This window comes from Lolium rigidum, chromosome 7 (assembly GCF_022539505.1).
Source record: "Lolium rigidum isolate FL_2022 chromosome 7, APGP_CSIRO_Lrig_0.1, whole genome shotgun sequence".
Taxonomy (NCBI): Eukaryota; Viridiplantae; Streptophyta; class Magnoliopsida; order Poales; family Poaceae; genus Lolium; species Lolium rigidum.
The window spans coordinates 73,233,348-73,248,603 of NC_061514.1; the positions used below are offsets into that span (position 1 = coordinate 73,233,348).

The 15,256-nt window shown below is 45.2% G+C and overlaps 1 protein-coding gene across 1 annotated transcript; it reads right to left on the reverse strand.

The window, feature by feature from the left end:
* Positions 1–7,887: 7,887 nt before the first annotated feature.
* LOC124676847 (aldehyde dehydrogenase family 3 member F1-like) lies at positions 7,888–12,173 on the reverse strand. The gene is made up of 9 exons (XM_047212872.1): positions 11,821–12,173; positions 11,650–11,718; positions 11,463–11,559; positions 9,450–9,656; positions 9,130–9,365; positions 8,853–9,013; positions 8,672–8,762; positions 8,421–8,570; positions 7,888–8,341 (listed from the first exon to the last, which is right to left on the reverse strand). Exons 1-9 carry the CDS (start codon positions 12,067–12,069, stop codon positions 8,102–8,104), a joined length of 1,500 nt encoding a protein of 499 aa, XP_047068828.1. The 5' UTR covers positions 12,070–12,173; the 3' UTR covers positions 7,888–8,101.
* Between the last annotated feature and the right edge of the window lie 3,083 nt (positions 12,174–15,256).

A 15,256-nucleotide genomic window follows, 5' to 3' on the forward strand; every position in this document is an offset into this window, starting at 1 on the left:
ACCCGCAAACTTAATGGGCGACCCGCTAAACGTGGCCCAGGCCTGCGATGTGGGCTACCATCTACAGGGTTTAAGCCCGGTTAACGGTGCTTCGCGATTAACGGCGTACACCCGCGTGTCGATTTATGGCGTGGTGATCGCGAACTCCAAAACACTTTGCGCAGCGATGGAATTTTCGCGCGGGCGCTAATGACGGACGGCGTCATCGTGAGACTTTGCACGACGCGATTTCACAACGAACCCATATCGCCGAGTTAGGCCATAGCGGCGAAAAAATACCCCTTAGCAGGCGACGAAAAATACCCCTTAGCGGACGATTTTGAGACGTTGTCTATCAGAACTTTTCTTGTAGTGGCTGGAGGTACTTTTATGTCCATCACTTTGGGTGCTGCAACAAAGCTTCTTGATGATATGATGTTCAACTACTCTGAATGGCACACTGAAAGGACTCCTCAAGGTAAGAAGGTAAATTCTGTTGAAGAAACCTCCTCCTTGAGTGATAAGATTGATGTTATTATGTCTATGCTTGTTAATGGTAGATCTAATGTTGATCCTAATAATGTTCCTTTAGCTTCATTGGTTGCTCAAGAAGAGCATGTTGATGTGAACTTCATTAAAAGTAATAATTTCAACAACAATGCTTATAGGAATAATTTTGGTAACAACAACTATATGCCATATCCTTCTAATAGTGGTAATTCTTATGGTAATTCTTATGGTAGATCTGTTTTGCCTAGTGAGGAAAAGATGCTAGAAATTGAAAGAGCTACTAAGAGCTTTATGCAATCACAATATGAGCAAAATCAATTGTTTACTAAAACTATGAATAAACAATCTGCCTTGTTGAAAAATATAGGGAATCAACTTGAAAATTTGAATATGGAAATTTCTGGTTTTCAAACTAAGCTTTCAAATGCTGAAAACCGAATCTCATACATGTCTGAGTCACAAGCTTATTTAATTAATAAAATGGCTGCTAAACCTGAGGGTAATGATAACAAAATTCTTACTACAGCAAACGCTATACAAGTTTGAATTAATGACAATATTAGAATGATGGCTGAATTGCATGCTAGGTGGGAAAGAGAAGAAAAAACTTGCTAAAGAAAATAATGTAGCTAAAGTTTGGACTATAACCACCACTATTAATGTTAAGGCTTCACATGTTGCTAAACCTCCTACTGTCAATGGTAAAATAATTGGTGTTGGCAATATTTCTACTTCTAATACAAAGCATGCAAAATTGCCTGAAACTGCTGAAACTGTTTGTGATAAAAGTGCTGAAATTTTTCAGAGTATTGGGGACAATGATCCCATTGCTTTAGATCATAATGGTTTTGATTTTGATAATTTTCATATCTCTGAAGTAATTAAGTTCTTGCAAAAACTTGCTAGAAGTCCTAATGCTAGTGCTATAAATTTGGCCTTTACAAAACATATTACAAATGCTCTCATTAAAGCTAGAGAAGAGGAATTAAAACTTGAAGCTTCTATTCCTAGGAAGTTAGAAGATGGTTGGGAGCCCATCATTAAAATGAAGGTCGATGATTTTGATTGTAATGCTTTATGTATCTTGGTGCAAGTATTTCTGTTATGCCTAAGAAACTCTATGATATGCTTGACTTGCCACCATTGAAATATTGCTATTTGGATGTTAATCTTGCTGATAATTCTATAAAGAAACCTTTGGGGAGGATTGATAATGTTCACATTACGGTTAACAATAACCTTGTCCCCGTTGATTTTGTTGTCTTGGATTTTGAATGCAATGCATCTTGTCCTATTATTTTGGGAAGACCGTTTCTTCGAACTGTTGGTGCTATTATTGATATGAAAGAAGGAAATATTAAATATCAATTCCCTCTTAAGAAAGGTATGGAACACTTCCCTAGAAAGAGAAGAAAGTTGCCTTTTGATTCTATTATTATAACAAGTTATGATGTTGATGCTTCTTCTCTTGATGTTACTTGATTTAAACTTTCTGCGCCTAGCTAAAAGGCGTTAAAGAAAAGCGCTTATGGGAGACAACCCATTATTTTATTTTTGCAATTTTTTTTTTATATTTGAGTCAAGGTGCTTGTTACTACTGTAGCAATACCTTTGTATCTTTACTTTATTGCATTGTTGTGCCAAGTAAAGTCTTTGATAGTAAAGTTGATACTAGATTTGGATTTCTGCGCAGAAACAGATTTTTAGCTGTCACGAATTTGAGTAGATCTCTCTGTAGGAGACTCTAAAAATTCTGCAAAAATTCATGAGTAATCCTCAGATATATACGCAACTTTCATTAAATTTGAGCTTCTTCATCTGAGCATGTTAATTGTCTCGAAAAAATTCGTCTTTATGAACTGTTTTGTTTTGACAGATTCTGCCTTTTATTTCACATTGCCTCTTTTACTGTGTTGAGTGGATTTCATTGCTCCATTAACTTTCAGTAGCCTTGGGTAATGTCCAGAAGTGTTGGGAATGATTGTGTCCTCTCTGAACATGTGAATTTTTGATTATGCACTAACCCTCTAATGAGATTGTTTTGAGTCTGGTGTGAAGGAAGTTTTCAAGGATCAAGAGAGGAGGATGATATAATATGATCAAGAAGAGTGAAAAGTCTAAGCTTGGGGATGCCCCCGTGGATCATCCCTGCATATTTCAAGAAGACTCAAGTATCTAAGCTTGGGGATGCCCAAGGCATCCCCTTCTTCATCAACAACTTATCAGGTCACCTCTAGTGAAACTATATTTTTATTCCGTCACATCTTATGTGCTTTACTTGGAGTGTCTGTGTGTTTTTATTTTTTGTTTATGTTTGAATAAAATCGTATCCTAGCATTCCTTGTGTGGGAGAAAGACACGCTCCGCTTTTTCATATTGAACACTGGTGTTCTTAGTTTTACTTTTAATGTTCGTGGCGAAGTTGAAAGTCGTTTCGTTTATTGCTATTTGGTTGGAAACAGAAAATGCTTCATGTGGTAATTGGTATATTATCTTGAATAATTTGATACTTGGCAATTGTTTTGAGCTCTCAAGTAGATCATGTTTAAGCTCTTGCATCATGTGGTTTAAACCTATTAGTGGAGAACTACCATAGAGCTTGTTGAAATTTGGTTTGCATGATTGGTCTCTCTAAAGTCTAGATATTTTCTGGTAAAAGTGTTTGAGCAACAAGGAAGACAGTGTAGAGTCTTATAATGCTTGCAATATGTTCTTATGTAAGTTTTGCTGTACCGGATCATACTTGTGTTTGCTTCAAACAACCTTGCTAGCCAAAGCCTTGTACTGAGAGGGAATGCTTCTCGTGAATCCAAAACCTTGAGCCAAAACTTATGCCATTTGTGTCCACCATAACTACCTATTATGTGGTATTTTTCTGCCATTCCAAAGTAAATTGCTTGCGTGCTACCTTAAAAAATTTCATTCCTTGTCTTTGCATTACATAGCTCATGGGAAAGTAGCCTAAAAACTATTGTGGTAAAGAATATGTCGCTTATGTATCTTATTTCTTATAAGTTGCTTGTTGAGCGGTAACCATGTTTCTGGGGACGCCATTAACCTGTTACACCTTTGTTGAATATCATGTGAGTTGCTATGCATGTTCGTCTTGTCTGAAGTAAGGGAGATTTGCCATGAGTTAAATGGTTTGAGTATGCATATTGTTAGAGAAGAACATTGGGCCGCCAACCAAAGGCATGTATCATGGTGGAAGTTTCAGCTTGGACATTAATCCTCAATCTTTTATGAGAATATTATCTGTTGTTGAATGCTTAAAGCATTAAAGAGGAGTCCATTATCTCGTTTTCTATGTTGTCCCGGTATGGATGTCCTCAAGTTGAGATCTATCAAAATCGAGAAATCAAATGCGATTTATCTCCTTGGACCTTTGTACAGTGTGGCATAGAGGTACCCCTTTGTGACACTTGGTTGAAACATATGTAATGCAATGATAATCCATGGAAGTCCAAGCTAAATAGGACAAGGTGCGAGCACTATTAGTATTCGATGCATGAGGCTTGCAACTTATAGGAGGTATTATGCATAACACATATGAATTATTACTACCGTTGACAAAATTGTTTCCATGTTTTCAAAATAAAAAGCTCTAGCACATGAGTAATCCCTGCTTCCCTCTGCGAAGGGCCTTTCTTTTACTTTATGTTGAGTTAGTTTACCTACTTCTTTATATCTTAGAAGCAAACACTTGTGTCAACTGTGTGCATTGATTCTTACGTAGTTGCTTATTTGCATTCATCATATTACTTTGTATTGACAATTATCCATGAGATATACATGTTGAAAGTTGAAAGCAACTGCTGAAACTTAAATCTTTCTTTGTGTTGCTTCAAAACCTTTTATTAAGAATCTATTGCTTTATGAGTTAAATCTTATGCAAGATTTATTGATGCTTGTCTTGAAAGTACTATTCATGAAAAGTCTTTGCTATATGATTCAGTTGTTTAATCATCATCTTTATCATTGCTTTGAATCACTTCATTCATCTCATATGCTTTACAAGATTATGATAGTAGCATGTGACCTCGGAAATTATCCTTGTTATTGTTTACCTACTCGAGGGCGAGTAGGAACTAAGCTTGGGGATGCTTGATACGTCTCAAACATATCTATAATTTCTTATGTTCCATGCTAGTTTTATGACAATACTCACATGTTTTATATACACTTTACATCATTTTGATATATTTTCCGACACTAACCTATTAACAAGATGCCGAAGCGCCAGTTCTTGTTTTCTGCTATTTTTGGTTTCAGAAATCCTACACAGGAAATATTCTCGGAATTGGACGAAACAAAAGCCCATGGTCTTACTTTTCACGGATCCTTCCAGAAGTCCGAAGAGGAGAAGAAGAGGGGCGACGAGGCGGCCACACCAGAGCATGTCCACGCCGCCTTATGGGGTGGTCCCCTCGAGCGTCCCCCGACTCTGCCCCTTCGCCTATATAATCCTTCCGTCGCGAAAACTCTGTACCGAGAGCCACGATACGAGAAAAGTTCTAGATACGCCACCGCCGTCAACCTCATCTCGGGAGGTTCTGAAGATCGCCTCTGGCACCCTGCCGGAGAGGGGAATCATCACCGGAGGGCTCTACATCACCATGCCCGCCTCCGGACTGATGCGTGAGTAGTTCATCCTTAGACTATGGGTCCATAGCAGTAGCTAGATGGTTGTCTTCTCCTCTTGTGCTATCATGTTTAGATCTTGTGAGCTGCCTATCATGATCAAGATCATCTATTTGTAATGCTACATGTTGTGTTTGTTGGGATCCGATGAATATGGAATACTATGTCAAGTTGATTATCGATCTATCATATATGTGTTGTTTATGATCTTGCATGCTCTCCGTTGCTAGTAGAGGCTCGGCCAAGTTGATACTTGTGACTCCAAGAGGGAGTATTTATGCTCGATAGTGGGTTCATGCCTCCATTGAATCCGGGACGATGACGTGAAAGTTCTAAGGTTATGGATGTGCTCGTTGCCACTAGGGATAAAACATCAATGCTTTTTCTAAGGATATTTGTATTGTTTACATTACGCACAGTACTAAATGCAATTGTCTGTTGTTTGCAACTTAATACTGGAAGGGGTGCGGATGCTAACCCGAAGGTGGACTTTTTAGGCATAGATGCATGCTGGATAGCGGTTTATGTTCTTTGTCGTAATGACCTAAGTAAAACTCATAGTAGTCATCATGATATGTATGTGCATTGTTATGCCCTCTCTATTTGTCCATTGCCCAACTGTAATTTGTTCACCCAACATGTTATTTATCTTATTGGAGAGACACCACTAGTGAACTGTGGACCCCGGTCCATTCTTTTACATCTGAAATACAACCTATCGCAATCACTCGTTCTCTGTTGTTCTTTGCAAACAAACATCATTCTCCACACCATACATTTAATCCTTTGTTTACGAGCAATCCGGTGAGATTGACAACCTCACTCGTTAAGTTGGGGCAAAGTACTTTGATTGTGTTGTGCAGGTTCCACGTTGGCGCCGGAATCCCTGGTGTTGCGCCGCACTACACTCCTTCACCAACAACCTTCACGTGGCCTTCATCTCCTAGTGGTTCGATAACCTTGGTTTCTTACTGAGGGAAAATTTGCTGTTGTACGCATCACACCTTCCTCTTGGGGTTCCCAACGGACGTGTGCTTTACCGTCACAAGCAGTGGCATGATTCTTCTAGGTGACCCCGACTGGAGGGCTAGGCTTGGCGGTCAGGACTTGCGGAGGCCCACGCTTGCACGATCCTCCCTTCTTCGTGTGAGAGGCACCAGGGCTGACCCCGGTAGCCACCTCGCGTGCCACATCCTCGGGTGCCAGGCGTCCTTCCTCTACTGGAGAGCATAGGTCGGCCATGACCCAAAGCTCGTGGGTGTTTCTGATGGGGCGATGTTGAGTTCTTCCCTCATCTTCTTGCCACGCATGTTCATGATGAACGCGCCAATGATAGCAGCATCGTCAGCTTCTGGAATGGTGTGGGCGATCTGCGAGAAACACAACATAAAGTTGCGCAACCGCTCGCCTTCCTTCTAGTCGACAGGGTGCAGTTGGATGAGCATCCTAGGGTGTTTGAAACCCCCTTGGAACACGCTGACGAAGCGAACGCATAGCTCGCCCCATGACCCGATCGATTCCTTAGGCAAGTGTATCAACCAAGATAAGTTCGTGCCCTTGAGAGCCATGGGGAACCAATTGACCATGATCTTCAGGTTAGCCCCGGCCGCAACCAAGATAAGTTCGTGCCATCTCTCTCTCCCTCCCTCTCCCTCTCTCTCTCCCTCCCTCTCCCTCCCTCTCTCTCTCTCTCTCTCCCTCCCTCCCTCTCTCCCTCCCTCTCTCCCTCCCTCTCTCTCTCCCTCTCACTCTCTCACTCTCTCTCTCTCTCGCTCTCGCTCTCGCTCTCTCTCTCTCTCTCTCTCTCTCTCTCTCTCTCTCTCTCTCTCTCTCTCTCTCTCTCTCTCTCTCTCTCTCTCTCTCTCTCTCGCTCTCTCGCTCTCGCTGGGTTGTATCTTGTGTTCTCGTCTATCATGTGTTGTTGTGTCTTCATTTTTTGTGCTATGTTTATCCTTGGAATATATACCTCTGAAAACGGTCTCAACGCTGATCCGAGCACCGCCCAAGAGCGTTCCCAGGCTCAATCGGGAGTAGCTACGCGGGTGACAGACAGATAGGTGGTGCGTGTGGCCAATAGACGGCCACGTGCGGTGCGCTTACGTCCGTGATGATGGCGTGAGAGCTCGGGCAGCGAGTTGTCACTCCTATCCGTGGTGCAGGCCTCTGTCGGTCTGCGCCATGATGGCGCGCAGGGGTGCAGGCGCCACGCCTGTTCCCCACGCGAATCTTGACTTGTCCAATCAAGCCTAGTTGTCCCCTACTCCCTGGCCTCGCCTGACCAATAAGAGGAGGCTCCTGAGCCCTTCCCGGAACGGTCCGGGCCACGTCTTGGCTTGATCGCTTCGCTTCCTTGTCCTTAGCCATCTCTAGGGGACGTTACCGGGAGGAGGCCGAGGGCAGCATCTTGCCCAGTTTGTCATGTTCGTCCAGACTTCCTTATGTCTAGGAGTGCTTGTCCTCTACTGGAGCGTCTACGTCAAAGGGTAAATCTTAGTATAGTTAGGCCGTTTTTACCACGGATCATACCTGGATTGATTATCGTGGTTGCATCCGAGACGCCATGGGCTCGAGCCCGCGCGCCGTGGCGTAATCGTGTGATCCCTGCATCCCATTACGCCGACAAGCCACAGCCTTGAGCCCATTTATCGTTCAATTGGGTGAGACGGCGTTGAGTTTATTTGATTTTACCAATACTTGATTTTACTCAACTCGCCGCTAAACACTCTGCAAGGCACCTGAGTTGCAGTTGGGATGGTTTCTCAAGCAAACACGCAGAGAAGCCCTTGGAGAGCAATTACAACATCCTATATCGTTGTTACGCTAGCAAGCATCGACCGCAGACCTGGTACGTATTCTTTGGGGACTACCAACGTGGTATGTTTTATTCGATTATCTGTTCAATCATTTACCAAATACTAATTTCTTTTGGACAGACCCATTGTGTCAGGCTGGATATAGCCAGTTCCGCTATTCATGTCCTGGATAGGCCGAGGAAGGTGAAGATGAACCGGATGTAGTTGTAGCGGTAGAGGTGGCGCATCATGGCGATCTTCTGCTCGTCCCAGGGCGGGTACCTGAGCATGGCCTCCACGAGGAAGCCTCGCTTCAGGACCGCCTTCTTGTGGCTGAACATCTCGAAGGAGTACTTGCCGTGGTACTGCCCGAATCCGCTCTGCCCGACGCCGCCGAACGGCAGCGTGTCGATCCCGTACTGCAAAACGCAAAGGAATTTGTTCAGCTGTTGCTACCACACAAATGGCGAAGAAACTAACTGTTCGCCATGTGCCTACTTGAACGACGGCGTCGTTGAAGGTGACGCTGCCCGACGACGTCTCCTCGACGATCAGGCGTTTCAGCGGCGCGCTGTTGGTGAAGGCGTACACCGCCAGCGGCTTCGGCCGCGCCCTTACGAACGGGATGCTGTCCTCGATCTTCTTCACCTGTGTGGAAACAGAGAGGCGAGACGATCACATTCTGCTGCTTTGCTTGCTTGCTTGCTTGCTTGGGGGTGTTCGGATTTGCCGGTTCAGTGTTGAGTTACCGTGATGATGGGTAGCAGAGGGCCGAAGATCTCCTCGGTCATGATCGCCGAGTCCAGCGGAGGGTTCAGCAGTATCGTGGGCTCGATGCACCTGAAGTTTGTGGCGAGAATAATGTCAGTGACAACTTGGATGGAACGAGACGAGGAAACCAATGACGGCTGGGTTCAGAATTCATTTTACAGGTTCTTGGCGTCTAATTTGCCGCCGTGCAGGACGGATGCCGCCACCGACGGGTCCTTGAGGAGGCCGCTCAGCCGCTGGAAGTGCCGCGCGTTGACTATCCGGGCCATTTGGTCGGAGTCGGCCATGAACCTCTTCAACGTCGACTTGAGCATCTTAATCTTCAGCAGCAAAGAGAAAGGAACACACACGTAGAATGTGGTTAGATGCAGCACGCGATGCTCAACTCACATGGTCTGATCATCAGAATTATGAACCAACCAAAACAGAAGCGTACCAGGGTGGGTGCGAACCGCTCCTCGACGAGGATGTAGTCGATGGCGACGCAGGCCTGGCCGGCGCAGGACGACCACTTGGCGAAGATGACGCGGTTCACCGACGTCTGCAGGTTCCGGCCCGTGCCGACGGAAGCGGAGTCGAAGATGCAGGGGCACTTGCCGCCCAGCTCCAGCGCCACCGGCGTCAGGTGTTTGGACGCCGCCGCCATCACCATGCGCGCCACGCGAGGGCACCCTGACATTTTTCGATGCTAGCAGATCAGTTGCTTGCTGGTTTGCGGAATTATTGAGCAATGCTGGTGGTCAGTTAAACTTTTACCGGTGAAGAGGACCTTGTCCCATCTGTTCTCCATGAGCTGCTCCCCGACCGCGGGGCCGCCCTGGACGACCTTCACGGCCGTGGCGTCCATGTACTCGCCGATGTTGTCCTCCAGGAACTTGGCGGTGGCCGGCGCCAGCTCCGACGGCTTCAGAACCACCGCGTTCCCGGCGGCTATGGCCCCGATCAGCGGCTCCAAAGACAAGCCTGCGTGGTACGTACACAAAGCAGGCATGCAAGTGACTTACAAGCCAAGCACGTTAACTTTTATACTGGCCTGTTTTTAACCATGCCGTGAGAGCACGATCCTGAGTTCTTGACACTAGGTAGATGCTGTGGCGGTACCACTGCCCGTTAATGCGTTCTTTCTCTTGGCCAACACAGCTGCGACAGTGTAATTCGAGACAAGCAGGTAGTGCTACAGGATAAGGTTACGGCAGCTTGGCGCGTTCCAAATGCAGTGGACCTCCTGGGACCTGGGGCACGCCGCAGAAGCTTATTACTATGTCGCTGACTCTGGTCTTTGAGATGGGATCCATGGGAATTTGCTGTTTTGCAACAGCGGTGAAATTGCAAGCACTGTGGCGTCATGTGCGCGCTGAACTAGCATTGAAAATGTGCTGCTCAGTAGGGGTGAAAACGGAGCAGATAGGTTGAATAGTAGTGAAACTATATTTATATTCATATTTTCTTCGGATTCGGAATCAGCGCGAATGGTGTGCGGATACGAATACGAAATCAGAGCCTATCGGTTATGAATACAATCTGAATATGGAGCGGATATCGTTTGGTTCTGGATAAACATCTTGTCAGATCTATCTTTGAAAATAATACTAGTAGGTACGACTAGTTCAGTAAAATTATCTTGTAATTTTTTTCTACAAATAGGAAATAGATGCTACGAGCTAGGGGTTCGGTGCTACAAGGAGGGGTATGGTGTAGGGGGAATTGAAGGAGGGTAGGGTTCCAATCACCATGGTTCCAATGTTAGGGTATATATATAGACAAAAGTCGCCAATCGTGGGATGGGCTAAAATTTTATATATTAGTGGACCAAAGATTTGATGTATTAGTTGCCGGATATTGGTTGGATATAACCATAAAATACAGTATATGTTCGGATACGGATGGATATTAGTAAAACCATATCCGTTTCTGTATCCGTTAACTACTAGCCATATCCGTGAATGTCTCTACCCTCCGTAAGCCTCTGGTTGGTCGCTCGGTTGGAAATTATCCGTTCCATTTTCACCCCTTACTGATCACTCAGTCGAACTAAGGCACGTGGCACAGAGATTGGGTCGAATTGGGGCCAGTGGAAGGTTGCCACGTAATGTCTTCACCTTCTTGGTCCTGGTGGTCGAGTACAAAGCCATGGAAGTAGAGAGAAAGTGTTGCGCATCACAGCTCTGACACTATTTGCGAGCTGTTTAAGGAATTGTCAACTACTAATCCTAGCCCATTACTCATGGCCAACAGAGCTGACTGGTTGATTGTTCGGCCGCTGAGAAGAGTTTTATCCTTCAGCCAAATATATGTTATTCAGGTAAAGAAAAATCGACCATTCTGATGGGTCATCCCTATTGAAGCGGTACTGGACTAGGCAAAGTAGCGTGGTAGGGTCGTTTACCTTTGTATCTGTAGCTGAGCGCGGGCCTTGTTTGTTTTATGCATGTAGTTACATAGCCTAGCTAGTGGCATACGTCATGTTCCGATGTATTGGTGAAAATTCAGTGGACCAATGGAAGAAAATGCGAAACGCGGTACCAGTGAGTGAAATTCAGTAGTGGGTGAATTCAGAGTAGCAATGAGTGATCGATGGTGCTGCACCATTATTTTCGCAGTTTCACTCAATGGGAGTAGACGATTATCGGTGCTACAGCTTGCAAGAAGTGAAACGACGAACTAGCTTCGTAAAAGAAAAGAAATGGGAGCAGAATAGACGTGGCAAAATTTTCATCTAAAATAGAATAGACGTAGCAAAGGTGGAGAGATTGACAGCGAAATGCTTACCCAAGGGGAAGTTCCAGCAGGAGAAGATGAGGACGACCCCGAGCGGCTCCGGCACCACCTGCGCGTTCGCCGGGAAGGCCACCAGCGGCGCCCAAACCTGCGCTCCATCACCATGGCAGCATCTCGGATGTGAGCGAGCAGTATGCAGAGCGAATCGGAGTGAGGAAAAAAAATGAATCAAGCTTGCCTTCTCCGGCGCCACCCATTTCCCGACCTCCCGCAGCGCGGCGTTGCAGGACTTGATGAGCACACCGACCTAAACCCCCAAAGCCACCCACCACAGAATACAGATTAGTGAGAACGAAATGGACGTCTGCACGTCGACGGCGACGGTGCAAATCAAGAAACGGAAAAGAACCTCGTCTCTGTAGGCCTCGGCGCGGTGCTTGCCGAGGTCGTCGTGGAGCGCCCGGAACGCCTCCTCCTCCTTCTCGGCCAGGAGCCGGAGGAGGCCGCGCAGCTGGGACTGCCGCCACGCCAGGGGCCGGGTCCTGCCGCTCTCGAAGGTCGACCTCAGCTCGCCCAGGTGCTGCAGCGCGTGCAGCTCCAGGGCCTGCGGCGCCGCCGCCGCACCAATCTCCTCGACGCTGGCCGCCATTGTGCCCATGCTTTCTTCGATCCTTAACTCTCTGCTCGGCTGCGGTGCTCCACTCCACAGTGTGTGTGAGCAGGTCGCCGCTGGTAGGTGGTGGCAGTGGCGCACAAGGAAGGGAAGGCTCCTTCGCTATTCGCTAGAGACCGTCTTCGTTCCCATTTATTTCGATGCTCGCGCCCATGCTAGGCACGAGGATTCAATGCGGGTACTAGGGCAGTTCACCGCAATTACTACTGTAGTATTTTTTTTCCATCAATGCGGTACTGCAGCTCGGCTATGATTGATTGTACAACCACGGCCCAAGTGCATCTTTCATCTTTGGGAGCGTGGCCACTGAATACGGTATTTCTTCTCACCATAGTTTCTCTTTTGCCAGGGAATCGTACGGGCGTGCAATGTCGTTTCTGTCACGTTTCGTTATCGCGTTGCGGTGCTTCTTTGATTGGTTTTGGATGATTGAGCATGGCGTGGTAGGGAAATTGGTGAGATGTATAAATGAGTCTTCCAACGTGTGCATCAAGTAGCAGTATACTCCATTCTGTTTGCCTATGGATGATGCATCATGTTGAAACTTGTGTGACCAATTATTTTTCTTCAAGATTAAAAACAAATATTTTCTTTACGCTGCAACAATACAACCTTAGCTATTACTCGTAGAGTTCTATCTTTCAGGGTGAAAATTCAAGGTCTGATCTTAATTGATTGTGTCTGACAATGCTCATGTTGAAGGCATTGTTTTGAGAGTGGTGACTTTCTTCAGGGTGAAAACCTAAGATCTATGATCAGACGACAACAACGTTTGTGCATTGTTTTCTTCTGGTGTTGTCTTAGTGGTGTCAGTGTTGTTGTTTCAAGTTTTCGATCTCTAGCGGGACTTTTCTTTTATGTAATTCTTTTTTTTTGTTGTGTGCATCCTTTATGCCATTAGGATATTATGTTGTTGCAGAGGCTAGGTGTAATTGGTATCTCCGCGATATTAATATATGCTCTTTATCGAAAAATTGCATATCAAAGTATCAAACACTACATAAAACTTGCATTGTAGTTATCATGTCATATCTAAAAGTGTCATATTCGTGCCACCATGTTTTTGAGAGAGTTTAAGTGAACCCATGGATCCGGTCCACCATTTACTAAAAGTCTAAAATAAACATATATCAGTTTACTTTAGTTGCATTTACAATTTCTCCACTTATTTATCCTGAAAATGCAAAAAAAAAACATTTACTTTACTTGCATTTGCAGCCTTTATGTACTTTTAAGTTGGTTTCATTTCATTCTAGTATAATGTGTTGCTTGACATCCACAACGGTGAAGTTGGGAACATAAGATAATTCAAAAGAAGCCCGGTGATCAGGGGGATACGTGAGCACCACCTGACTGCCCGATACGTGTCAACATTAGATATACATGGTTATCCTCATATCCCGGTTAGCCATGCAGGTCATGACTTAACCCACAACCCAATCAGGCAGACCCCACATTTTGAATTCAAAAAGTGCACCCGCACACGCACTTTTCATGCTGGCCCAACTTTTGAATTCAAATCCAGGGACCCACAAAAACGGGCCCACATTTTTGAATTTAAACAATGGGACCTGGACCCCCATACTGCCTTTTTTGAATTGTAAACATTGTTTTATATTAAACGCTCTCAGTTCTCCAGTCCAAACGTTCGGTTTCTTCAGGTTGCTACCTTGCCCCATAGACGACTTCAAAAGCAAGCATGTTTCTTCAACCTTACAGGCAAGCACGATATTTTGTTGTCTCGCTTTACACGGCAACCATAAAAACAAGCACAATTTTTTTTTTGCTTACACGGCGCTGCAACATGCTCCCCCGGTTGCACACATTTTACATGTACCGTTGGTGCCCTTAAACACTGCCAACATGTTGAAATTCTTGTTAAGCTGTACACCAGCATTCCAAACATGCAGTACAAAGTTTTTAATCTCGTGAAGTAGTCAATCATAGTTTAGAGGTATTCTTTCTTGCTCCCCTTGCACACAGCAAGAAGGAAACTCCTTTTCTCGCTCGAGCATAGCCATTTACTCATTTTTACAAAACATTACCAGAGGTTGGAGAAGATGAACACTACCTCCAGCTCGTTTCAGAAGAGGTAGGAGAAGATGAGCAGTATACATATGTCTATTTTATATACGGCCGCGTGCATTGAGAGGTAGGACAAGATGAGCAGTCAACCTGGTAATGTTTCTGCATCCACAGTCTGAACATGTCAAATCAAACACCTATCCAGATTCCTCACTCACGGATGCCACAGTTGCCCATCTCACATGTTCATCCTTATCATCTCACGCTCTAGTCTCACCCAATCATTATCTGCATATGCTACCACGATATTTTTCCTCAGTCCACTTAGTACTGAACTTTCTCACCAAGTTTACTTCATGTTGCTCCCTGAACTGCTCCAGTATCGTCTGCTCTAAAATACTACGATGAAGTATCTCTAAGTACCGCAACTACTCTTGTTCTCCTATTCTCTTGTTATATTCAGTTAGGTGTCAACTGTATTTTCTTCAGTTAGTTCAGTTAGCTTTAGCCGATGTTTTAGGCTGCAAGTTTCTTAAAATTTCCTTGGGAGTAATTTTCTGATGGGATTCGTTGCATAGAAAACAAAAAAATTCCTACCGCGAGAACGCAATCCAAGCCAAGATGCAATCTAGAAGATGGGAGCAACGAGGGGATGAACGAGACTAACCCTTGAAGATTTCCAAAGCCTACAAGAGGAGGCTCTCGTTGCTGCGGTAGACGATCACTTGCCGCTTTCAAAAGCGCGTAGAAGATCTTGATGGTGCCACAATCGGGCAGCACCTCCGTACTCGGTCACACGTTTGGTGTTGATGACGACGTCCTTCTCCCCGTTCCAGCGGGCAGCGGAAGTAGTAGATCCTCCTTGGAATCCAGACAGCACGACGGCGTTCAAATCCTAAGTCCGGCTAATTAAGCCATTTTTTTTCTCTGACTCCTTGAACCAGATCCAACGACACCAATGAACTGCGGCCCATATCCTCGTTTGGGGAAGCCCATCGCGCGCGAGCCCATCAGCATAGAGGCCACCAGCACCACCCCTGCCAGCGCAGCAGGTAGCAGGCCATCGCCCCACTCGGTCCAGGCCCAGCTCTTGTCTATTTCCTTTTCTTATTTTGCTGATGCAAATCTGTCTATTCCATATCTTTTT

What these genes read in the sequence shown, in the direction of transcription:
- LOC124676847 (XM_047212872.1), bottom strand. Translation starts at nt 12,069, where the DNA reads ATGGGCACAATGGCGGCCAGCGTCGAGGAGATTGGTGCGGCGGCGGCG. An exon ending in AGCGGTTCGCACCCACCCTG is followed by an intron (nt 9,014 to 9,129) that starts GTACGCTTCTGT and finishes TTGCTGCTGAAG; the next exon opens with ATTAAGATGCTCAAGTCGAC. An exon ending in CTCTGCTACCCATCATCACG is followed by an intron (nt 8,571 to 8,671) that starts GTAACTCAACAC and finishes GTTTCCACACAG; the next exon opens with GTGAAGAAGATCGAGGACAG.